This window comes from Mixophyes fleayi, chromosome 4 (genome assembly GCF_038048845.1).
Source record: "Mixophyes fleayi isolate aMixFle1 chromosome 4, aMixFle1.hap1, whole genome shotgun sequence".
Classification (NCBI taxonomy): Eukaryota; Metazoa; Chordata; class Amphibia; order Anura; family Limnodynastidae; genus Mixophyes; species Mixophyes fleayi.
The window spans coordinates 125,068,384-125,095,920 of NC_134405.1; the positions used below are offsets into that span (position 1 = coordinate 125,068,384).

A 27,537-nucleotide genomic window follows, 5' to 3' on the forward strand; every position below is an offset into this window, starting at 1 on the left:
TTAGTGTGTGTGGGAAAAAAAATCAGAAAGGGCTGAAATTTGGTATACTAAGATGTTTTTAATTTGTTAATTTAATTTGTTAATTGTTAAAAGTGTTTATAAAGATTTAAAAAAAATATATATATATTTCTTGAAGGAGAAGTGACAGTTGGGAGTGGTTGGTGGTTGCCGGGGGTGACAGTGGGGAGTGGTTGGTGGTTGAGGCCTGGGCTATGGCCCAAATGCATGACAAGAACCTTTTTAACACCTTAAGTAGCTTGATTTGACTAGAATGCATGAGTATCATGCACGGGTTAACTTGTAATTAACAATTCTAGATATTTTTCTTACCTATTGTTCAAGAGCCAGCTCATTAAAATATAGAATCAAATCATACACTTGCTTTAACTTGAATAGACAGGTAAAAGCTCATTGCTAATTAGTTGCTGTGTTTGTGTAGTGCAAATATTAAACCTAAATGTCATACTTATAAATGAACTCTAGTATATTAAGAAATAAAAACAGAACACATATAGTGCATTATCTTTTTATGGAGTTTAATTCCAATGGGAATTATTATAATATTTCACCATAAAATATTAACATACACAAATCACATATGCTAGACCAATATAAATATGTTAGCTAGTACAATTTTTGTTGACTCATTCAAGGTTTTTCGTTATTTCACCATTTCTCTTACAGTGAACAACTTTAATAATCAGGTAGAATTCAATGTATGACTCTCTCATCTCTTCAACTCTGCTCGGAAACCGAACATCTGTTTTTACTTTAGAAATAAAGAACAAGATACTTGAAAGGATGTTGTGCTTTACAGAGTGATGCTGATTGGTCCACCCACGTGGTGCTCTACTATACTTGGTAAATTTCCCAGTTGTCAGTATACCTTATTCAGGCATTTTGGAAATTTTATACTGTGAAGTCATCCAACACGACCTTGTTAATAGTTCATTTACTAATAAAGCTCATTGATATGTCCATGAATTTGCTTTGCAATTATACATGTCTAAATGCATCATTAGTGTAACAGTGTTCATTACTATATTGTTCTTTGGGTGATTCTTCTTCATCTTCTTCAATCGTGTTAAAAAAAACTTTGAGCTTTTCAGGAACACACCGATTTAAAACAATTAATGTTATCCCAATGATAAAGCAAAGCAAGCCTGAAATGACAAACATCATGGCACTGTGAAAATACTAGTTCCATATAATCTCCAATGCCATACATTATAGAAAAGAGGCATCAGGCATGACAAAGGGAGCAAATTAATAAGTAATGATGTTAATCCCCAGATGGATAATTAAGTTTTTACAGAGTATAGGAATTGTTACAATAAAGCCCACTGTTTGTTGTTAAATGGAAACTATAAATGACACATTACCGGTAAGTAATAATGTTGTGCTGCATAAAATGTAAGTATTCTTGATTCTTAATATGTTAATTAAGTAACATAAGCATGTGAATTAAGCCCTTGTTTGTAATTATATAAGTGATACTCATTATGAGTTTTCCCTTTGTTTTTCTTGTAAAGGCAGCTGACCTCCCCCATTGCACCTGCAGCCATGACACCCAAATGCTGCCAGTAGACTGGTTGCTTACTAAGAACTTACGGTTGTACAAGAACAAAGAACATTTCAGAAACAAACAGAATATAGATACCAATTAACATAGATAAATGGTTTATGAGCTGTTGAACAAACTAGCTTTTGGGAATATTACCCAGGCCGCAATAATGATTATCTAACATCAGTTGTATATTAGACCGACACTATTGTAAGTATGCTCCAGTGAAATACTGCTGGTCCATAAGTTTTTGAATGGCAAAAGCTAAAAGGTTGGCCCAGAAAAATTTGTTCTGGCCATCTGGGCTAGATAATACAAGTAAGTGGAACATGTTTCAGTAGAACAACCCTCACATGTTGAGATTAAAATTATTGTGTGTATAGTACTGCAGAGATAGCACCATATAATTAGCCAGAAGTCATGTCTTCCTGCAGGATAGCTAAAGTTATGCCTAGAGTTATGACAGTTTTCTAACAATATTTTTTTTATCAAAATCTGCATAGCCACTGTTGGCATAGGACATTACATCCCAAGTAACTGCCACATAGACATATATGCCCTTACTTAGAGTCAGTAACAAATCTAGACAAAGGGAGCAAATTTACACCAGGACAAACCATGTTGCAATGCAAGGGGTGTAATGTGATTTTGCTTTGCCTGCAAGGAAAATACTTCCCGCTTTTGCAGGAAGTATTTTAGAGTCGAACTAGGATGCACCTTATCCTACCTCTATATCTATCTGCACATTTTAAAATAGCCTCACCCTGCCCCAACAAGCACAGGACAGCATAGTTTAGCTAAGGTGTAAAACTGCTCCTTCCAGCTGGATTTATCCCTACCTCTAAATGAGGCTTATAGATACTATATACAGCGCCTGTGGCTCCAAAACAGGAGTAAGAGTGGCCTAAAGGACAAATTGCCCCCTTACCAGCCCTCCCTACTTTGCCACTGCAGTCTCTCCAGCTTCTTATCATTCCACTACAGAGGAAGAAACTATCTCTGACCATAAGGAAATAATAAGCTTGCAACTGTCTTACTTCTTATCCTAGGTAGATACTAAACAGATAAATGATATAGTTGAAGCAATTTGTATGGATGAATGAACATACATGTACTATTTCCAAAAGTTATACTGTGAATGTGATTTAAGGTGTGTTTTACCAACGACAAGGAGAAAAATGTTATTTGATCCAGCTGTCTTTCTATGTATTTAGGTATCAGACCACAGAATTGCTCAATTTATTTATTTTCTTATGGAATAAACAATAGACAGTGAAGACCAAACACAGATTGGGGATCACCTTATACAAGCAACTTGTTTCTGGATCAGCGTTATAACTCACCTGTTGCCAGACTCAGCCAAAAAGATACTCCAAATTGTGTTTTCAGAGGCTCTGATCCAAAATTTATATTACAAAACGTTGCATTTCTCACAGTTGCAAATGAAATTAGAGAAAAAATGATGAAAGCTGCTGTTACTAGGATCATATAAGCTCCATATATGAAAATGGGCATAGAGAACAAAATATTGCAGATAATCCAAGAGCAAAATGCCACCCTGTAAAACAAAATTCAAGATTTATGGGTTAATACATTCCTTAAATATCAACATACAGTATAGCTCATTTATCAGCATTGCAAGACAATATATCTTCCATCTTGAGCTTGTTTTCCAAAAAATGAGTCGTACAATATGTGTCAGTAACATATCTTCTGTGTGGCATTGTGCAGAACTTCTTTGTTAAAGAACAATTTAGGGCCAGGAAAGGAAATTCTGAATGTGTTCATTTCCAGATCCTGTAGAATCACACTGATATCCAGATATCCACTGTTTTACTAAATGAAAGTTGTGTATAACTAGTCTTGTGTCAGTGTGAGCAGCTATTGGCCCATATAAAGTGTGAAAGAGGAGGTACTCAGGGCTGAGAGAGCAGCACAATTTGCAAGCTACAGTTTTGAGCCAAAGGTGGTACATGATTAGTTCCTGATGTTGATGTTATAAGGCTGCTCTCCATGCCAAAGCTGCTGCATAGATATACAGATATAGATACACAGTTGGATCACAGTTACTTGCAGTGGACGGGTCACCATGGCTAAGTGGAGACTCTGTGCTATCATATATCTGTTATAATTTGTGTATAACTTAGTATATTCCAGTTAAATGGGAAAACATATTCACTGCCTACCAATCACTGCCATAAACTCTATTCCAGCTACATGATAATCAGATCTAACAATTATTTATTATATTCTACACTAGCACATTTTTCTTGTTCCTGTTATTATAACCTGTTTTGTATCAAAAATGTTCATGTAACTTCAATGTTAATGTTTATGGGGCCTATTTATTATTGGCTGCATTTCCCTCTCTAATCGCTATGATTAGGGATGCTATACCACAGCCATTTATTAAAAATTCATCACGGGATAAGAGGCTGTGCCAGCGATAACTTTACTATACCAACAACTCCAGGGTCTTAACCAGAGACTTTAATGCGCATTGGAGACCTTAGGTTGCGCGTGTATAGAACCATTTTCGATATTTAATGGAAGGGGGGGGGGAGCACAAAGCCTGCCAGAGAACGTTCCTCCTGCAATGTTCTCCCCATAGGGCAGAACGGGCATCGGGGTCAAGCTCAGAAAAGCTAGGCTGTTCAGAGCTTGATAATATGCCCCAGACCACAAACCTTATTAAGAATTATGGGGACTGCAGTTTAATGTGATACCTATTATCTATGATATCTCCTGCATTAGGCTTTTATTAAAAAACTATGATACTAAATTATGCTTAAACCAAGGGAAATGTCTGTTGTGCCACAGTTTCAAAAAGAAAAACATGGTGCAGAAGCTGTCATGTTATATGTGGGTCCCTCAGGAGACTAATTAATACATACCTTCCAAAATGAACAATTTTACCCCATTTATGTCCTATCTATACATTATTATTTTACAGTTCTGCCGAATTAATTAATCTGTGTGAAATATGTACTGAAATAAGAGATCTGTGGAATAGGTGCTGAATTAATTGATGTAAAAAATGCAAATAAGTGAAACAATTTATTAAACCCAGGTTTCTTGTATAGGGAAATGACTATAAATCATTGTGTATCTGGTATGTTGATATTGTATATATAGTATATATACTATTATGTGGGCCTAAAAGTAATGTCTGTTAGTTTTTATATGTAGTTATTGCAGAGAAGATATTTAGAGAAGAAGTTGACATCTCTTCTAGGAACTGTAATGTCATATAACTGTGGACACTGTTCCATAATATGGTAAATAAGTCATTTATAAATGAAATATTACAAAGCTGTACTAATGGCAGCTTTAAAATATTCCTGTTCTGCACTTGAGTAATCCATATAGGGCATGTGTTTTGAACAGTACAGTAAAGGTGAAACCCTATCTACCCTGCTATGTAAAAATAACTATTTGAGTATCCTTTTTCCTAGGGTTTAGAGCTCCCACAACTTTTAGCAGGGACAAAACTACAAACTCATGCAACATAGGACAATATTGAAGAGATCCATTGCAGCTCTAAGACATTCCTCACATATATTGGGCCTGATTCATTAAGGAAAGGAAAGCAAAAAAAAATGAGTAGGGTTTCTCCTGGACAAAACCATGTTGCAAGGGGTTTAAATTAGTTTATTATTTTGCACATAAGAAAAATACTGGCTGTTTGTTCATGTAGCAAACAAATTCTTGATAGCTTTATTTGTACACTGACATTTTAAGTTGATCTAGAACATGCCTTAGCCCAACTATAAATCTGCCATCACATTTAAAATTTGCCTCCCCCTCGAAAGCAACATGGTTTTGCCAAGGTGCAAAGTTACTCCTTTTTTTAAATTTACTTTTCTTAATGAATCAGGCCCTTATTCTTATGTTAAGATTACACCAATCTACCAATATCTGCTATGTCCAAAAGCAATGCCTAACACACAAATACCGTAACAACATCAATCTGGCACAGGTGACTGAAATGTATGTAATCTGTCTTATTTCTAAATAAATCAGTATGCAGGCAGACAAAGAGGAGGGGTTTCTTAATGATTCATGAATCCAGAGTGTATTATTACTGAAATGGCTGCTCCTCTTTTTATTATTTCAGTGAGATTGTCACAAGACTATCTAGACATGATTAGCAAGATACCTTGCACATAACTTCCTCAATAAAGACAAAACAATATGGGTCTGATTCATTAAGGAAAGTAAGGCGTAAAAATTAGTAAGTTTTTTCCTGGACAAACCATGTATCAATACAAGGGGTGCATATTAGTTTATTATTTTGCACATAAGTTAAATACTGGCTGTTTTTTCATGTAGCACACAAATAGCTTTATTTTTACACTGAAATATAAAGGTTATCTAGGACATGCCTTTTCCCAACTATAAATCTCTCCCCACATTTTAAATTTACCTCCCCCTCCAATGCAACATGGTTTTGCCCAGGTACAAAGTTACTCATTTTTTATGCTTTGCTCTCCTTAATGACTCAGGCACAAAGTGTTTAATCAGTCAGTGAGCAATACTCATCTTTAAGAACAATACTAAGATAGAGCTGTCAGATGTGGGAATTATTTCACATTTTTCCTTTCCCCCTACTATTTTTGCCCTCAATTTGTGTAGTTTACATTTTTAATGTATACAAACTTAAGTCAGTATTATATTTCTTCTTGTTGCTGCTTTAATTATGTTCTGCTGTGCTGATATTTAATAAGCCATGAAACTAGGCCTCCATTTATTATTGCATAAGTGAGCTACTTATAATTCATAGAAAGTGTGAGACTTAATAAATTCTGGTTTACACAGAAAATAACACAACAATAATGGCAAAATCTACCAAATCAGTCGAATATTATACTGTGTTAAACTGGTTTGTTTTTTTTAAACTGCCTATGAAACCCCTTTCATACTGCAGCCTCGACCCGGGTTTTTTTGCGCGGGCGAGCCCTGGCAACCTGGGTCGAGGCTGCAGTATGAATCACTCTAGGTCTATTGGTGGGGTTATTCCCGGGTCCGACTGGGTCGCCTGTACTATGAAAGGTGAGACCTGGGTTTTTCAACCCGGGTCTCACCCACTAGTGTAAAAAAATAAAAAATGTATTAAAGAAGAAGTTGAATTTAAAAAAAGTATATAAGTAAATAAAAAACTCCTCTTAACACCTTAGTATTTCCTCATCTCTGACTGTCCGGCAGGTTACATGAAGAAATTACGTCATTCCTATTGGCCAGGGAAAAATTATGCATTTAAAGCGGCAATAGCGGACCCTACACCTGTATTACATTATACAGTGAGCCTGGTCGACCTGGGAATTTGCCTGTCTGGGAGCCTGTCCCCCGGCAATATCCCGGGTTCATATACCCGGGATATTGCTGAGACGACAGTATGAAAGAGGTTTAAGTGAGCACTACAGAAAATGTACACTAAGATAATAAAATAACATTTGTGGCTGTTTCAACTTAAAACATATCAATGTGCTAAATATTAATATTGTAGGTCTACATGGAATTTAGTGTGATGAAAAAAAATTCATGTTGCACATAATCATCTTGGCAATGGTACTTACCACATACAGGCTGATGCGTAATGACCAGATATTCTGTATTGGCGAAATAAATCACATGGGTCATACTGGGTGAATTTCTCTGCCACATATAGAATAGGGTTAGGGAGCCCTTTTTTCAGACCATCATTGTAATATTCATTGAAATTTGATCCAAAACTCCAGAAAAACTGTTCATTATAGTCAATTGTCTCATTAATTTGATTAATGGGAATTCCTTTTGGAAACACAGTTAAATAGAATCAGCAATAAGATACAACAATCAACTGTAACATGTCTAGCCAGCATTTTAGTTGCAAAACCAAACCTTTTTACCAGATGTGCAAACCTGGGCAACCAATCTGGTCAGATTCACCCGAATTGACTCAAAATGTTCCCCCCATGTTTGCGTGGGCTCCCTCTGGGTGCTCCAGTTTTCTCCCACAATCCAAAAACATACTAGTAGGTTAATTGGCTGCTATCAAATTGACCCTAATCTGTGTGTGTGTGTGTGTGTGTGTGTGTGTGTGTGTGTGTGTGTGTGTGTGTGTGTGTGTGTTAGGGAATTTAGACTGTAAGCACTGTAAAACCTGCTAATACATGATTTGATTGAGCAGAACAGAAAATCTGGTCCCTCTACTTTCAGCATACATTAGATTATTCTTATCACAGTACATTCTATTTCATCATATGAAAGAACCATTCATCATTTTAGATACATATACTTTATTATTACTATATATTTCTGCAGTAAACAAATTCTATGATGTGACTAATCTCACCTTTTAAAGTAATATTGACTCCATTAAACCCAACAAGTACTCCAATGTTAGCATTCACCGTGGCATTACTGAACGATTTATATGTAGTTGTAGCATCAACGGATCCAACCTCCCAGTCAGTGGTGAAGTTAACAGCTGAAGTTATTAGTGACAAAAGACAAAAATGGGTGTTTTTTTTATTTACTATTTTAAGAAATACAATAGCTTTTACTGTTTATACACAAATAATATACTGATATTAGCATCACCTTTGTACACTTTTGTAATACGTATGTATAAACAATGAGCTATGATGTCATTAGTTATAATTATTGAGTTTTGATGTCATCATTAGAAAAACTTGTAAATAATAAGTGAATAATTATGAATACTAAAAGTGACCTCAGCCTTTCATGGACTGTATATAAAAACTTGACCTGCAGCCTTGTGACTTTATGACCAAGGAACTCCTCTCTGACTTCTATTACCCTTATAATATTCTATAGAGGGTATATTATCCAAACAACATTATGCTAAATATACTAGAAATGTACCTTCACTGTGCTTTGGAAATAACTATCAATCTGCCACAACACAAACTTGCCTCAATAACACAGTAGAGATCAATATGATATGTGTTTAAGTGTCCAGGAAACCAGTTATTTGCTTACCGACTGTTACAGCTCCTATGAACAGACTTGTTAGAACTCTGCATGTCCAGGATATTCTCTGTGAACAAAGAATTTTGTGATTGCTTTTAATTTTAAGTATGAAGTAAATATTTATGTTGCTTTAAAACAATAATAAGATCATTTGGTCATATATAGGGGCATATTCAATTGTTGGTGTTTTCCGCCACGGAAAAAGTATTACCGTTATTACGGTAATACTAAGCCGGATTTCAGCTCGCAGCTCCCTGAGCCGCGAGCATAAATCCAGCATGAAATGTACCGTAATAATGGTATTTATGCGCACTATTACCGTAATGACGGTAATAGTGCGCGCACCGCATTACTTTAGGCAGTAACGGCAACAATTGAATATGCTCCATAGTCTGTTTTCTCAGCAGACAACATTGGCGTAACAACATGATAGAAGTTTAATGGTATAAAATAAGCTTATTTTACTGTTTAATTTCTAGCCTCACTATTACCAGTTATCTAAGTTTGATGTTTTTTACGATAAGCCATTGTATAATTTTTTCTTGCATAATATAATCCAGAAAATTGGCAGCAAAAATGTTGAAGTGAAGTTTAAGGAGATTTAGTAAAAGGGTATGTAAATATTTAGACCTTAATGAGCGCTTGGGTTCCTATACTAATTTTACTACAGGTAGAACTTGGGGTTACATTTTCTAATCATGTGATCTACTTAGTATCTCCCCTTACAGACTGTAAGACACAGTGGGAGGATATTATACATTATGTATAGGATATTATGGGTGCTCCTCAAATAGGAGAGCAAAGGGAAATGCTTGTATCATAGCTAAATAAATGAGTCATCCACTGTGACATAATGTATTTTTAGGTGAAGAGAAGCTATATTTACTCCAAGTTTACAAGCTGATTTATTTGTTAACTTTAGTTCCTAAGCTTTATTCAAGATTGAAGATAAGCACGTCTGGGTTAAATGTGACTCCATGTGTATCCTAAATTCCTGGGAACGTGTAGCAAAAAATATTTTTTTATTATTATTGTAGTACCGTGTTAGCCAGAAAAATCTATGTGATGGTAAATACTTTTGTGTCAAAAATGATAAAAGTATTATAGGAGTGATACCTTTATTGGCTAACCAAAAAATTTGTTTTATATTTGCTAGCTTTCAGAGCACAGAGGCCCCTTCATCAGGCAAGTTTACAAATGAATGACTGAGAAAAAGGCACAAAATTTAAGAGCTGTTACATCAAGAAATTTGTACAGGAGGGGATACATCATTAGGAAAAGCTAAAGTAATAAATAGGAGATCGTTATGGATGGAAGAGTGAAAGTCCTAAGAGTTCAGAGATCTGGAGTCAGTTTGCTGTGGGGTGTGAAGTGTGTCCATGTAGTGGGTTATAAATCCAGGTGTTAGATTGAGCCCTTGTATCAGTGAGTGGAATGTTCTTAGTAGCTTAAATTCCCAGATTTTTCTCTCCTTGTCATTTTTAAAAAGACCTTTCAGTATTAGGACTTTTAAATCTGTCATACTGTGTCCTGGTCTAGACACGAAAGTATGTAACATCACATAACTTCCTGAGACCAATGATTAGGTAAGATATTTATATGTTGGCTTACACTGGCCAACTTGCTGACGTATTACAAGTAGGTGAGGCAGAATATACAATGAAATATCAGGCAAACCAGGAAACTGGAACATAGCCAGGGCTTTAATAAGATAGATAAAAGGAAATTACTGTTTCAATCAGGTTTATCTATCCTACAGCAGTGTTAATCTTCATTGTCAACATATCAGCTCGGATCTGTGCTTTGCAAACAATTATATGTACAAAACAAATATGTTGTCATACCTAAGGGTACTGAAAATACAAGAATTTGTCTAGATACTATCTGAATACTTTTCTCTTATCATGTAGTCTCCCTTTAAATCAAACAATATGGTACCAATGTAAGTTTTAATGAAAATTGAAGTAGAATATACTCCGCATTTATGGTCCAAATTTAGAAGGCTGAATGGCTGTCAATCTAATGTTTCTAAATTGTTTTTAACAATATGCATTAATAATACGCCTCCAAGTTTGAGTCGCAGTTATGTGAATACACCCTTACTGTCCTCAACCTCTTCCTTGCCTCCACTGTTCTGCTTCTCCTAGTGTAATGATGACTAGTAAATGTCAGCTGCATTCAAATCAACATACGGAGATATGTATATGCATTTTTGGTGCACATGTGCAGTACAGAAATGTGTATTTTACACAAAAAATCCGACATAAGTCTACATGAGTCCCTATGAATATATTTTTACTTTTACCTCATTAATAGCACCTAACATCAATTGGCACTCATAGCAAAGAGTACACAATATGCAGAGAAATAATTATGAGATATGAGATGTATAAATAACTCACCACTCTGCCTCTTATCCCAGGGATAATGAGAATAAAAGCAAGGGCAAATACTAAAAATACAATGATAACGACAATGTAATCCACAGAAAAGACCCAGGTCCTTCTTGCATGTGGGTAGAAAGGGAATACACCATCGTAGAAGGTCATGGTTGTTCTAGAGGAATTAATTGTTACCTAAAAAATAAAGATATCAAATCTAATTACAACATGCATTAATGGGACTGATAGAGACTATGATACACATATCATGTCCTGTTCTGTTATAAATGTTTTTACACCCTACTTTCAAACTCTAACAATATCCTGAGAGTGTTTGCATAGCCCATTGCAGGGTGCAAACCTAAGTCTGCAGTAATGCGAATCTGATATGGAACTTAAAGAAGGATTACTCAAAGATGAGATTGTTTTCCCATATTTACAATTATATATTTAGATATTTGATTTGGTCAGGTGGTTGCTGATGGCTGGAAAGAATAGTACTTATGAAACAATAGTCACCACCTCATCCCCTTACACTTATATGATTCTGAGGACATAGAGTACACCATCCTGCCATGGCTTTCCCTTAAAGATATCTTCACCTTGCGTATAATTATGATAATAGTTGCACCCTGAATCTTCCAATGTTACACAGACAGATGTTGATGGAAAGGTATCCATAGTATGTGTTGAGGAGATGACTGTACAAGGTGGATACTGCAGCACTGTGCACCCAGTTTAGTGATGCAATGTTGCAAAGTGGCCCAACCCCCTTTCTAATATTTTACAGCAGTGGTCTTGTGTGCCAACCAATAGCAACTTATTTTTATTTAGAATTGGTTGCTTAAGAAGCATTAGGGACTATGAGGTAGAAACACCCTTACACCATTATTGGGTGGAAACACCCACAATATGTGCTGATAATGCATGTCACATATATATTGGTGACAAAGCACAAGGGGATGCTACAAGTACCATCATGATGTCAATAAATTGTACTTCCAGACCAAGTGCTTATTTTTATGAAACAGTATACATATTTGCTTGCAAGTCAGACTCCTCATAGCCCAAATGGGGTTTCATTGTGCATGAGGTGTCCCTTGTGCAAGCATTGAAGAGCTGAGCAGGAGACGGCTGGTGGATGGAGGAACAACACTAGGCTCGCCCTCCTGCAAGGTGTATCGTTCCACTGTTGACTGCAAATTTCACCAAAATGTAATGGCCCTGACATAGCCAACTCTCAAGCGTCAAACTCTGTCTTGTTTATTGCACATTCACATGATTATCAGGAGTCGCCATTACTAGCAAAACAAATGTTTACATAAATTAAATAATAAAATTAACCTCCCCCAAAAAATATAAGTATGGACTCATAGCTATGGTTAGTTACTTCTAATGTGGAAATAAGCAGTGTGGGGTCCTCCAGCAAAAACCAGTCGGGCTGGGCTGCTCATACTATAACAGGGAGACCCTATGTGGTTTTCTGCTGTCATAGTAGGAACAAGCCCCAGCCTGTTCAGCACAGGGATGAATTCCCTTTGAAATCATCCCAGAAAAAAATGAATGCATGCCCCCTAGGGAGACCAGACCCATGCTCAAAAGTAGGAGTAATGTTTTAAAATTAGAAAAACATACGTTTACTGCATGGAACTATAAGTCTCAGCAATCCATAACAGCCATTAACTGCTTTGGTACTTACAGTACCTCAAATACCAGCATGTCAATGACTGCCAGAGTATACTGATATGCTTGGAGAACTATAAGTGACAGTATGAGCCGACAGCCACTGCAAGCTGGTACTTCAACACAGAAAACTAATAGTAAATGAAGACACTAACTCTGTTAAATAAAATTCTTGTATTTCAACAATGTAAATTAATGTTTTTCTAACTTTAAAACATACCCCAATCCCCATTGGCCTGGGGGCTTTGGAGGAGTCCCAGTTCTATTCTGCTCCCAGTCTGGGTCTAGTTCCTGCTATGACAGGGGTATCATATGCTGCAGATCTCAATGTTATTGTATGAAACAACTCTAATTGTGTAAACAACATGCAATAATCATATGTTCTACAGTCATAGCCAAAAGTTTTGAGAATGACAAAAGTATTGGTTTTCACAAAGTTTGCTGCTTCAGTGTTTGTAGACCATTTTGTCAGATGTTGCTAAGGTATACTGAAGTAAAATGACAAGCATTTCATAAGTGTCTAAGGCTTTACATTAAGTTTATGCAAAGAGTCAATATTTGCAGTGTTGACCCTTCTTTTTGAAGACCTCGTCAATTCGCCCTGGCATGCTGTCAATCAACTTCTGGGCCACATACTGACTGATGGCTGCCCATTCTTGCCTAATCAATGCTTGGAGTTTGTCAGAATTTGTGAGTTTTTGTTTGTCCATCCGCCTCTTGAGGATTGACCACAAGTTCTCAATGGGATTAAGGTCTGTGGAGTTTCCTGGCCATGGACCCAAAATTTTAATATTTTGATCCCTGAGCCACCTAGTTATCATTTTTGCCTTATGGCAAGGTGCTCCATCAAGCTGGAAAAGGCGTTGTTCATCACCAAATTGTTCTTGGATGGTTGGGAGAAGTTGCTCTTGGAGGATGTTTTGGTACCATTTTTTATTCATGGCTGTGTTCTTAGGCAAAATTGTGAGTGAGCCCACTCTCTTGGCTGAGAAGCAACCCCACACATGAATGGTCTCAGGTTGCTTTACTGTTGGCATGACACAGGACTGATGGTAGCGCTCACCTTTACTTCTCTGGACAAGTGGTTTTCCAGATGCCCCAAACAATCTGAAAGGGTATTCATCAGAGAAAATGACTTTACCTCAGTCCTTAGCAGTCCAATCCCTGTACCTTTTGCAGAAAATCAGTGTTTCCCTGATGTTTTCCTGGAGAGAAGTGGCTTCTTTGCTGGCCTTCTTGACACAGGGCCATCCTCTAAAAGTCTTCGCCTCACTGTGCATGTAGATGCACTCACACCTGCCTTCTGCCATTCCTTAGCAAGCTCTGCATTGGTGGTGCCCCGATCCCACAGCTGAATCAGCTTTAGGTGGCAGTCCTGGTGCTTGTTGGACTTTCTTGGGCGCCCTGAAGCCTTCTTCACAACTCCTTGAAGTTCTTGATGATCTGATAAATGGTTGATTTAGGTGCAATCTTATCTAGTTTTTCCTTGCCTGTGAAACCCTTTTTGTGTGCAATGCAATGATGACTGCACGTGTTTTCTTGCAGGTAACTATGGTTAACAAAGGAAGAACAATGATTTCAAGCACCACCCTCCTTTTGAAAGCTTTCAGTCTGTTATTTTAACTAAATCAGCATGACAGAGTGATCCCCAGCCTTGTCCTCGTTAACACTCTCACCTGTGTTAACGAGAGAATCACTGACATGATGTCAGCTGGTCCTTTTATGGCAGGGCTGAAATGCAGTGGAAATGTTGTTTGAGGATAAAGTTCAATGTCATGGCAAAAAGGGACTTTGAAATTAATTGCAATTCATCTGATCACTCTTCATGACATTCTGGAGTTTATGCAAATTGCCATCATAACAACTGAGGCAGCAGACTTTGTGAAAAATAATGTTTGTGTCACTCTCAAAACTTTTGGCCATGACTGTACATAAAGCAGAACAATGTGTGCACACAATTATGTACATGCCCTAAATGGTGATTTACACATTGCTTATCTGTCTGCATTAAAAAGTAAATAAAATAACAACCATGATATCATTAAATAAATCTACACTTCCACAGAATGTATCATTCCAGAGTTAATTGAAAACACTGTTGTAAACTATGAAGTAAAATGAAGACAATTGGTGGTAGTTTGTAGAAAAGATAATGAAATATAAACAAATATTTATTGTATATTAAGAACTTTTCTACAGGTGTAATTCGTCCAGTAAATATCTATCTATCTATATATATATATATATATATATATATATATATATATATATATGTGTGTGTGTGTGTTTATATGTAACATAGCGATAGATAGATAGATAGATAGAGAGAGAGATAGATAGATACGGCTCAGTGTCTTACAAAGACTTTTGAAGTATTGAGGTATTTTGTGCATTCACATCATTCACATCAGATGTGAACACTTCTCAAGCAGAGAGAAGTGTGTCCTTTTGCAGATGAGTACAAGCCTTTATACCATTTAACAGCATATGTTATACAGTGTAATGATCTTTACTTTTAATTCCAGTTTCCTAATATGGTAAGAAAAAAATCCAAAATCACATTGGCAACCTTGAGATAAAAAGCAACATACATGAACATTCTTTAAAGCAGGTGTGGTGGCATGTAAATCTCACTTCACCTTATTTTGCTTGACCTTTCTCATTAACCTTTCTTAGGCCTAAGGGTTAACAAGTTTATCCAGTTTTTACCGAATATATCTACTCAAAGCATGTCAACTTTGGCCCCTCCCAGTTGAATTCTGAAGAGAACGGAAATGGACACACAAAGTATAAGCTTACTTTATTACTCTGTATTGCTTAAGGTATAATATCAACCATTAACAGTCAATATTGTGTCAATCAGGCTGGCTTCCACATTATATATATCTATCTATGTCTATATCTATATCTATATCTATCTATATCTATCTATCTATATATATATATATATATATATATATATATATATATATATATATATATATGTATATAGTAACAAATGTGGCCTTCTTGTAGCACTTCTGACACCTTCTGTCTGACACCACTTGTAGTATTTCTGGCACTGACACAACTCAAAGGGTGCTTTATTGTTTGTGTCACAATACAGAGCAATTCTTAGTCAGGATAACACCAATAAACAATGCCAATTTGTTTACACCTCATGGTGACCTTAATGCTAAGTTAAACACAGTCCAGCTCTCTACTGACTGGCCAGCTCTTCCAGCATCAGTCACCCACATAAAATGAACAACACACTCAAGCACTGCAAACCAATCATAGACAATAAATCAATAAACCAATAACACGCATATGGTACACCTGTGTGATTGTGTGCTATGGGAAAGACTGTGTGGGAATTAACTCTGTATGCAGCTTTCCTTTGCAGAGTTCCCGGGACCTCACCTGTCCCTTTGCAGGAGAGCATATATATATATATATATATATATATATATATAACACAAAAATATATATATCTCAGCGCGTAACTCCGAATAGATTAATAGTCCCAGTATAGTCTATATAGAAAATGTTTCACCTTTGTTCAGGCGGCTGCCGATTCCCACAAACCAGATGGTGGACAGGGGCGCATGCAGGGGGGGTTTCTGGGTCTCCAGAAACCCCTCCCCTCCGCTAACAAAGTGCCCCACATAGCGGCACTGTACTATACAGCAGCCGTGGCGCTGTCAAAGAAGCGTCCGCGGCGATGCGCTATACAATACAGCACCGCCGCAGACGCTTCTTTGACAGTGCCGTGGCTGCTGTATAGTACAGTGCTGCCGAAACGGAGCTCTCTCCCCTAACAATCCGGCGTGCGCCACTGGTGGAATGGAAAAATCTAAAACAAAATAAATGGGGTAGGGCGCCACATAGTATAATACTGTATTTAAAAGACACAAATACAGTGACTGTACCAAAAGCCAGCAATTGGAATGCTCCACGTGTATAAGGTGGAAAGAATTTTAAAATTTTAAAATTTTAAAATTCTTTCTACCTTATACATGTGGAGCATTCCATTTGCTGGCTTTTGGTACAGTCACTGTATTATTGTCTTTTAAATACAGTATTATACCATGTGGCACCCTACCCCATTTATTTTGTGGTATGTATGTATGTATATATATATATACATATATATATATATATATATATATATATGTGTGTGTATATATGTATATATATATATATACATATATGTATAGACATATATATATATATATATATATATATATATATATATATATATATATATATATATATGGAGAGCTGTGGCACAAAGGCATCTCTGCTACAATATGTATGTATATATATATATATATATATATATATATATATAGTAGCAAGGATGCCTGTGTGGAATACTATGTCTGTTTTGGTATATATATATCTATATCTATATCTATATATATATACACACACATACAAACACGCACACAGTTCCACCAACCGGCGTTATTACCTGCACCAACCATGTGCTGAGGTTTACAAGTACAGGTGAGTGGTGACTTGAATTCCATATCCTAAACTATAATATAACATTAGTTATTAATTGCTTGCATAGCTGATATGACGATGAATTAAGATTAGCTTGCTTTAGTGTTTATTTCAAATAAAATCATTATATTTTGCACATCACTAATTAAAATTGATATGGTGGCTCCAATATGTAAGTTGAATGTTATACTGTATGGGAACCTAAAATTTTTGCCAGCGTGTGAATCGTTGGTGTTGACTGTAAGTTTTAATATCCTTATCCTAAACATATATAATATATAATTCTAATATAATTATATAACACTGAAATTATAAATATGCTATACTATAATCTACAATATAATTTATATATATATATATATATATATATATATATAATTTTTTATATATATATATATATATATATATATATATATATATATATATATATATATACAGAAAGAAATGAAGGCAAATTAAGACATTTCAATGTAAACTATAGTAAGGGAACAATGAAAAAAATTAACCATAAAATTGCTAAAAAAAAAGCAACAATGCAATCAATAAGCACTAGACATAAAAAATATAGATATACGATAATAAATCTAAATCTAAAAGTCTAACAAAGAAATGAACAAACTGACCTGAAAACACTCTTCTTGTACCTTGTGTTAAGGTGTATGTCAGGGCCAGTAAGTTTAGAAGAGCTCAAATGGAATCTCAAGTGTAACTGTTGGTTTTATACCCACTACCAACAAAAAGGAGTAACAGATTACATCATTTAATCATCATACTTTTTTTTCTGTGTATCACAAGTGGTAACAATAGAGGATATTATTCAAATAAGTTTGAAGCCCAACCCAGGTGTTACTGTACTTACCAACTCATAAACCTCCTCTAGAATGTCACATACACAACTTCACCAGTGTGTTTAACTGTACTGAACCTATGCAGGCGTTTACAAGAAGAGGTGAGTTGAATTTTATTGAGAATACTATATACTGTACCATACGTTACTGCTTGGTTGTATGCTGATGTGCTGTGGAATTAAAATGCTCTTACTTTAATATTTATATCAACAAAAATCACCATTAATAGGTTCTGTAATGAATTCTTGTTTACTGCAAAGCAGAATGTTTAGAGATTTTAATTTTATTAAAAGATTCATCTGTTCTTTTCCCAGTGCAAAGATTTTTATTTATACTTTCTCTGAACACAGGAGGGCAAGCTAACCATGTATACATAGATTATTTCATCAACTAATAATTGAATTAGATTTCACAAGTACATTATGATTAAAGATTTACTTTATGTTTGCAAATTAGTTGTAGGTTCTACCCTACATACGGTTATTTCATTAGACAACTGTTTTATCTCCTTTTATCTGTACTAATTATTATTTATGTGTCACTTAAACTCTGAATGTTTCATAGTCTGTACCTTAATTGATGGGTTCACTGATTATTTCTGTAATCAGAGAGGGATGAGGAAAGTGTCCTATAGAGTACTATAACACATGATAATCATGAAAAGGATGCAAAAAATGAATTGTAAAACTGTTTAACAAAGCAATGTTTTATTTATTTATATCCTATGAAATTTGGAAAGACATGAGTACTTTTGAGAATATATGTCTCTTGAGTGATCTGGGTAGTGGGGTCTGGAATTAGCTTTCCCCACTCACAGGTAGTAAAAAACGATGTTGCTAAGATGTTGTGACCAGTAGGTGGTGATACAGAAACACACACCTAGCTTCCAGTCATTAAGTCAGATAATGACACCCTGTGGCTCCCCAGCTGTTGAGGACTTATATGTCCCATCATGTTAAGCCAGCCAATGGATGAGCATGATCTACATGGAGTTCCACCAAATCTGATCTCCAAAATTCAGAATCTATTAAAACAACATAATAAAGCAAAATTTCTGTACATTAAAATTATATAGTAAAAACTAAAATAAGTAACAATAAAGTCTTGTTTGTTTAAACCAGTTGCCAGCTACTCATATGTCTATGCTGTAAACATTCCCTGCATGCCTGAACAAACATCAGTAATAAAGGTCTGTCTATGGACTTGATCAAGCAACTCTCATGTTAGAAAACCAGTTTGACAGAGCCACCATTCTGTTATTTTACGATTTTACACTTAGCTCCAGTGATGCACTTGTTCTGCTTTTGCAGTAAATGATGCCTGATTATATATAACTTTAAAAAGTATTTTACCTTTTATTTTCTTACATCATAAAATCAAATTGGATTTATTCGGAAATTGTTACTACCAAGCAACTCTATATACTTTGTATTACGTGACTTTAGGGTATTTTGAGCTGATCAGTAGTAATTAATTAAGAAAAATGTTGTTTTATTTGATATTATAGAATATTTTATAATAAGTGAACATTGATGTAATGTGAGTCTACCCCTCACATTAAGCACAGTTTGACAGCTTAATTTTAACACCCGTGTGTACACATCTTTCCATATACAGCATCTATAAATATTACAGTGTAACGTTTGCTTATGTGAAATCAACTTGTATTGTAGGTCTGAAGCAATGCATCTGGTCGATGTGACTTTCTATAGATAAATATAAAACAAAGAAAATGATAGATCATTTTGACATAAGAAATCATCACCACTTTTACTTAATAAAGTCTAACAGCCAAAATATACCAACCCTCCATTTAGTATTATGCCATGTTACCAAAGAAGCTAATGAGAATAATATATCTTATCACTATTAGATGAACAAAGTGTGGCACAAATAAAAAGTCTTAGCTACATATAGAATGCATACTATTTATTTATATGTTGAACTCAATATAGATCTATATATCTCTGTAAAATGTATATCTATGGTCATAAATGCCAATACCAATAATCAATAGCAAAATAAAAAAGTTTACGTTTAATAAGATAAAATCAGTGCCCATATACAAACCAGTGTTTACTCTGTTGCCCAGATACTGGTATAAGTGAAGACAAAATACACATATATATATATATATATATATATAAATACACATATATATATATATATATATATATATATAAAATATTGTGGCTAGATTTCAAACTATGACAGTGATGTGTAAATAATGGTGGTGAGATTTGTAATGGTATTTTAACTGCATAATCACATATATACATTTAACACTGTAGTTTGACATACACAAAGCAACTTTGAAATAGATTTATAAGTTCAGTTTTCTTTAACACTCCCCAGAGCTGGAGAAGTAGAATTACAAATAAACTTGCTGTCAGTTGTATTTTAATGGATTGGAAAACTTGCCTTATAATATAACAATAAGATTACATCATTTCATGTACATTCAAATAAAACAAACAGAAATATTATATGACTTCCTGTTCTGGATATCTTATCATAGGGAGACAGAATTGCAGATGACTCGACTTATCTGTAAACGGCTAATATTTCCTGCAGCAATATAAAACATTGAAATGGCCCTGTGTTTTATTGTATTGCCAGTGAGAAAGGGTCACTTGGTTATAAAATTGAGACATTTACACTTCTTGGAAGGAAATAAAAAACAACAAATGAATAGTAAACTACCCACTACTATAAAAAAAATTATATCTATGTGTATTCCAGATAATTGTTGTATTACATGTTATGTAATTGTATTTTATTTTCTGTTTTATTCCCAAGGCACAATAAACAATTATGACTCAGAAATTCTTCTTACACTTGCTCTTCCTGACAGATGTGTGGATATGCCTGGGTAGGTACATTTAAAAAGAAAGGGGACAGTTTATCATCTGCTAATTTGTACTTTGTTGCGATATATCAGTGCCTTATACAAACTATCATAAACATTGGTATATGAGTTGCTTTACACTTTAAAATACAAATGTTGTAATTTTCACAAATTATTAGATCTACCAACAATATTTTTTTATTAATTATATTAATTATCTTATTATTTATGTCCCCCAAAACTTGCTGCATGGGACGACTGCCTCAGAATGCATCATTATAGCCAAATGATTTGATTATTATTTGATTGTATATGGATATAACTTTACATTAATAGCCAAATTAAAGATATATTCATAAAAATTATACATTTGAAACATATTGAAATAAATATGTGCGTTACACCATTATATCTTGTCTTTTTAATAATATTTTTTTCTAATAACAATATACAATAAAAAATCACATGTGGTTTCTAATAATATTTTAATATGTAATAAGAGATCTGTGAGGATCAAATATATTACTGAAGTATGGCTTAGATATCTTTTGATATTTTGCATCTTATCTTGCGAATGGCATGTAGCTGCTGCCTTATCATATCCCTCCATTTCCTCTGATCTATGTCCTGATTTTTTTAAGATAGTAGCCCTGCCTACTTCTACTTTAGCATCACACTATTTATTAGTTTAAATATTTACATCCTCTCTGAAATTTTGTATATTTTAATTTAATCATGAAACCCCCCTCTGTCCTTCCTGGGCAGCTCTTTCTCTCCCCCCGCAGTTATTTCTCACTCCTGCAATTCTGTCACGCCTCCTTCCCACTGCAGTTCTCCCCTACTCTCGTCTGCAGTTGTGTTTTAACCTCCTCCCCCCCCTGCAATTCTCTCTTCTACATCCTTCCTGCTGCAATTCTCTCTTCCATCTCCTCTCCCCTGCAATTCTCTCTTCCACATCTTCCACCCTGCAATTCTATCTTCCACCTTCTCCCTGCAGCAATTCTCTCTTCCACCTACTTCCCCCTACAATTATTTCTTCAATCTTCTACCTGGAACAATTCTCTCTTCCACCTCCTCTCCCTGTAGTTTTCTCTTCCAACTCCTCCCTACTGCAATTCTCTCTTCCACTTCCTCCCTCCTGTAATTTTCTCTCCCACATCCTCCCTGCTGCAATTCTCTCTTCCCCCTCCTCCCTGTTGCAATTCTCTCTTCTACCTCCTCCCCCTGCAATTCTCTCTCCCACCTTCCCCTACTGCAATTCTCTCTTCCACCTCCTTCCCCTTGTAATTTTGCAATTCTGAAAAAAATGCTCTGCATAGTCCAATATTACCACAGTAATACATAATAGCAATATTGCCTTACTATAATATTTTTATTATTTGTATTACTGGTACAATATATTCCCCATCCATTGGAACAGAAAGCCACCTTAATCCTCCTATTGACAACCCCGTAGTTATGTCATAATTGTATTAATATTTCACTTCCTTGCCTTGGATATACATAATCTAAGGTCATTAATAAGTAGGCAAATAATTACATATATCAGTCTAGCTGATAAAATATACAAGGCATTCATAAATATGTTGAGCTTTGGACAAAAAGTCAACAATTAAGTTGGTTCCTTGTCAATGGGGGTTTCCTATCCATTTTACTTTCATTTTTTATGTTGTATTTGCTGTACATGTTTTGAAATGTAATATTTTATTTTATGGGATTCAAAAATGAAAGTTAATAAAAGTGTGTAAAAAACAAATACATCAAATAAATAATTATAGTAATAGTTTCCTCCTTTTAACAATATGTTATGATCAAATTCAAATATTACAGGAAAACTTAAAAAATTCCATTCAGAGACATTGCTTCATGTTGTTAATGCCCTCACAATTAGAGGACTTGGTCACGGCACGTATCACAGATCCTAATGGCCACAGCATCTGCACACCAAACAATCATCCGTTTTTGCTGCCATATTGAAATATTGTTAAAAGGAGGACTCTAATCATTTTATTAATTATTTATTTGATGTATTTTGTTTGCTTCACAGTAAGGTGGATTCTGTGAGAGAGATAGAATTTTCACATACAGTTATTAAAGCACTATATTTATTTTTTTTTTATTTTTTTTTATTTGAATGAGGAAAGCACTTATTTTATATCTTTCATTTTTGTATTTCTGATTGTTGTGCACTGGCACTTTGAGGTTTTTGATCTGCATTCCTGCATGCCAACAAATTATTACATTACTGGTTTGACTTCTATTTGACAGATGCTCAATCAAAGGTTAACTGGGAGGTACAACGTTATGATGGTTGGTACAATAATCTGGCACATCACAGCATGGGTTCCAAAAGTAAGTTATAGTAATTAAGTCAGTTATATTAATTAAGTAATTAAGTCATTACTCTTCATAATAAGGTGGGAGGAAGGGAACATTAACCACGGTTCCCTTCCTCCCACCACCTGCACTATTAGCTCTTCTATGGTCTTTTTTTTTATTTCTTGTTACTTAACTGGCTCTTCCAGGGCTGACTTATTAGAGCACTGATAGTGTACACTGCTTGGTTAACTATTTCACAGGTTTGTAGATCTGTATTACCATGCATCTCTCCTGATTTCCCTGCTAGACAGTGATCTACCACATCTAGTAACACATTATAGAGCAACTTACAATAATCATAAATAGCACCATACATTGCTGTAGGGATCAGAAAATGTAGGTCTGCAATAGGTTGGTGGAGGAACAAAAATGAATCATATTTTTATGATCAGGCCATGCCAAATTCCTTTGAAAGCTAGAAGACATAAAGTACAAGGAAACATTTGTGAGAATCTCCAAATTTTAGTGGATGTGGCTATGATGTAAAATGATTTTGTCTATATTTTCCTTACATGAATCGTTAATCATGGAGGGCAGAAAAACTGACATAGTATCATACAATACTTAACAATGACTAGCATAAGTGTAAAAAAAATATTGTGCTATATATTACACAGTCCAAATGCCTAGCATATGATACCTAGCTATGTCCAGTATATTCAACCTGTGCATGGGGTATTCCAACCTAAGCTAAACATATTATACCAACCTGTGCCTAGCACTAATACAATTTAAGCATCTAGTAGCTGGAAGTATGGGAAGAGTTAAGATTCAAAAATACATGTTGCATGACATTCACATTTAGTAAGGAAATGTCACTAATTTTATTCATAATTCTCATAAACAAGAATGGATTACTTGGTTTTAGGCAGCGATGTTAATAATAAATCCACTTCCTCTTGGGTGAGTGGTCCATTGTCTAGATCCACGGCACCTGTTGTTGATTCTCCAGCAGTCAATGACAGGAGCATTTTGATATCAGTGCTTCCTCCACATATGACCTTCTAATAGGTTGAGAGTACTGACCAATCAGTGATCTACTTGTCATTTATTGAAAACACTGTCAGGAGGTTCAGCCCTGCAGGTCGTGGTTCTCCGGACAGGCACCAAGTGAGACTAATTGGAGATGGTGTAGAAAGAACTAGTAAAGGTATCTGGATTGCCAGGTTAAGTTGAGAAGCTGGATACTCTGGTTACCGAGTTAGATAGATGACTGCAGATATAAGGTGTCTGGATTGCCAGATTAAGCTGATATGCTGGAGATTCTGGCTTACCGAGTTAGGCAGATGACTGCAGATATAAAATGTCTGGATTGCCAGGTTAAGCTCAGAAACTCTGACTCTGACTTTCCAAGTTTAGACAAGTAACTGCAGGGAACCAAGTAATCCTCAATTTAGCAGGCTAAAGGACAAGAAGATCTGGCTATTTAGGGAAAGGCACAGGTGCCTTGATGTCTCCCCTGTCTTTCAGCCTGTGGCTGAATAACAAGGGAGACAAAAGACACAGACCCGAATCCAAGATTTTGCCCATTAGTGGACAGTTGCCGCTCCTCACCAGGAGAAGCGTCAGTGGCCGCAAGATAAGCATGCTGGACCCCGGCAGGCTGGTCTGCGGGTCCGGTATGTGACATTCTGGAATCATTGACCCAAGTTCATGCAATAAAGTGTATTTGTTTGTAGCTAATACCTTTGATGATTTCATTAAGTTATACTTTTTTTAAATGACCTATACATATGCTACATTTTTTAAGACATGTGGATAGCCCCTAATATATAAAGTAATGCTCACTTGTATACTTGAAAATAAAATTAGCTTATAAACACATCTAAGCTAGATATACATACAGTGAAGATCTCCATTGACTCTTTCGTTAATTTAATTATCAGCCTTGCTCATCCTCTATTTTTATTTTGAGTTTTTGCCTTGCAGTCATACCTATCAGCTTCCATACAGTCTTGCAAAGTGTTTCTGTGTTCTTTCTGTGCTCACATTGGTTTTATTTGCTTGGTTGGCCTAGTTCTAAATACAAGAAAATACTGTAAAGTTGTGAATATTGCCTCAGTCTGTTTTGTTTAATATTTAAACCTGTTGTTTATGCAGGAAAATTAAGCTTTAATATGTGTATTACCAGATTCTAAACTGTTGCGTGTCATTCCGGCAAGTTATTCCGATGGAGTTTATCAAGTGGCATCAGAACCGGAGCTCCCTAACCCACGGAAAATCAGTAATGTGGTAATGAAAGGAGAATCAGGTTCTCCATCTCCTCGCAACTTGACAGTGATGGCAGTATTTTTTGGTGAGATGAAAAAAATTTACAGTTTTAAACTCCATTTAAATATTTAGACTTTTTGTTTTACATTATTATGAAAATATAACAAATGTAAAAGTGAAACAATACACAAAAAGCCAACAAACTTGTTGACTTTATTTCAGGTTATCATGTACTATCTGAAATAGTGGCCACAAAAAGACCTGCTTGCCCAGCTGAATTTATGAATATTTATATTCCTGCCGGAGACCCTGTATTTGATCCCGAGAACAAGAGCAATGTGGTTCTGCCATTGCAAAGACGTCAATGGGCTTTTGATACAGGAAAAAGCCCTAACAGCCCAAGAGAGCAGGTAAAATAAAAATTGAGCTGTGCTTAATGGCAGATGCATGTAAAAATTAAATACAAACCTGTAAAAGTATTTGTTATGTTTTTTATAACCTGCATGTAACACTGTTTCTGTAGCCTATTTATTAACCCATTTTTTCCAGGCAATACTGCTTATTGCCCTATACATCAACAGGTTTTAACTTTATTAACCAAAGTAAGAGTATACATATGTCTAAAATCTCATAAAAATGACATGTCATTTGTTTATATACATTGAAATTATTAATCCATCAATACCAGCTGGCCCTTTTACATCACAAGTATATAAGCCAAGAACATTAAGAACCAAATATTTTAGCAAAACTACTCACTTGCATTTTCTCCCTGCTCTAAAGATTAACGGAAATTGCTCATTGAGAAATTGCTCTTAATCTCTAGCTATAGTTTCCTCACAGCCTAACCCTTATATCCTCCCAGAAGCTTAACCACTAATTGCCCCACAGCCTTTGTTAAGAAATAGGATATCATCTGCATACCTCATTCGTTATCTGCATTCCTTCCTGGTCAGTTAACTATGCCTGGGACTCTCATGTGTGTAACTATGCGGTAAGCACTGCAACATATCCAATCTCTTGCTGGCATTTTCCATATACTCAGCTGGCAGCATCTCTTCAGGTTTCAATTTACAGCATCAGTTGTACAATCACTGTTACACGTATGCAGTCAATCTTCCAACATCCTCTGATTGATTTGATGGCTTTATAAACGCCTTCCTGTTGTCAGTCCAATGCTGGTGATTATTCCTGCTTAACCTAGTGTGCCTTGTATCCTAACCTCTCACCTGTTCTACTATTTGTACCTACGTTGAATGAACTGCTGTCTTCTCCTGCATTCTGACCTCAGTTTGTTAAACAAAGTTGCTCTTATATCTCTAACTGCCTTGACCTCTGGCTTGTTTAAAGGAACTGCCGTCTTCTCTTGCCTTCTGACCTCAGTTCTAAAATGGATCTGCTCTTATATCTCTACCTGCCCTGACCTCTGGCTTATTTAAAAGGATCTGCTGATTTCTCCTGCTCTAACCTAGACTGTAGAATATAGCAGGTTCCTCTGAAAGGGGGAGTGTTAAAAGTGAACATCTTGCAAAGTGATTTTAGGAATTGAGGATCTCAAGTTACTCAATCTTAACAGCCTTACCTTAAGTATCCTCTGCTCTCTAACCATAACCCTATACTCCTCCTCCCTGCAGTCTAACCCTAACATAAGCATCTGAAACTTTATAAACTTATATTTCCAACAGGGGTAGCTAGTGTTGCATGAAAAAAGGCAACCCACGCAGACCATTATGAATGCATATTCTTAAATCAAACTATCCACACACCTGCAGAACATTCTCTTCCACTGAGAATTCTCAGTATTCAAAATTTTGATTTTTTTTTTTTTTTTTTTTTTTTAAAGGGAAGCAGTTCAGATTGAGAGTGAGGATGTCTGTACATGTGCCTGTTCAGTGGTAAAGATTGCAGTTTGGGTGCATGGAGAGCCAGGTTAAGAAGTTAACATAGAGGGCTGATGTCGGGTATTCAATATTCTTCTTTAACCCGGCGTCACTGAGGTTGGGTCATAATGACCCAGAGCATTTTAAATTACATGTATCTTTTAACTTAGTTATGTGATGTTGCCAAACATCACAGTAGCTGGAGATAAGACCCCTCCCTACTCGTTTCTTGCTACCACCCTGCTACCACTAAGTCAGCTGACATTCACGCAGAGAA

The 27,537-nt window shown here is 35.6% G+C and overlaps 2 protein-coding genes across 3 annotated transcripts in view; one reads left to right on the top strand and one right to left on the bottom strand.

Moving 5' to 3' along the window:
• Nucleotides 1–535: 535 nt before the first annotated feature.
• On the bottom strand, nt 536–26,360 carry LOC142151977 (dual oxidase maturation factor 1-like). Of its 2 annotated transcripts, none has more exons than XM_075208133.1 (7): nt 26,305–26,360; nt 10,942–11,115; nt 8,549–8,606; nt 7,899–8,033; nt 7,141–7,354; nt 2,908–3,122; nt 536–1,163 (listed from the first exon to the last, which is right to left on the bottom strand). In XM_075208133.1, the coding sequence occupies exons 1-7, from the start codon at nt 26,320–26,322 to the stop codon at nt 997–999; spliced, it is 981 nt and encodes a 326-aa protein (XP_075064234.1). In that variant the 5' UTR covers nt 26,323–26,360; the 3' UTR covers nt 536–996. The 2 variants fall into 2 exon arrangements, with proteins under 2 accessions (XP_075064234.1, XP_075064235.1); XM_075208134.1 differs by lacking the exon at nt 26,305–26,360 and adding an exon at nt 17,718–17,808.
• LOC142151975 (dual oxidase 1-like) overlaps nt 17,986–27,537 on the top strand; it is a 48,345-nt gene continuing 38,793 nt past the window's right edge. The window contains exons 1-5 of the mRNA XM_075208131.1: nt 17,986–18,043; nt 20,742–20,814; nt 23,059–23,142; nt 25,301–25,465; nt 25,603–25,790. Of these exons, the coding sequence (XP_075064232.1) occupies nt 20,757–20,814; nt 23,059–23,142; nt 25,301–25,465; nt 25,603–25,790 (495 nt within the window). The 5' untranslated portion in view covers nt 17,986–18,043; nt 20,742–20,756. The remainder of the gene's footprint in view (nt 18,044–20,741; nt 20,815–23,058; nt 23,143–25,300; nt 25,466–25,602; nt 25,791–27,537) is intronic.

Coding starts and splice junctions, on each gene's coding strand:
- LOC142151977 (XM_075208133.1), bottom strand. Junction 8,607..10,941: donor CTGGGATAAGAGGCAGAGTG/GTGAGTTATTTA, acceptor CTTTGTTCACAG/AGAATATCCTGGACATGCAG. Junction 3,123..7,140: donor TACGCATCAGCCTGTATGTG/GTAAGTACCATT, acceptor TTTGTTTTACAG/GGTGGCATTTTGCTCTTGGA.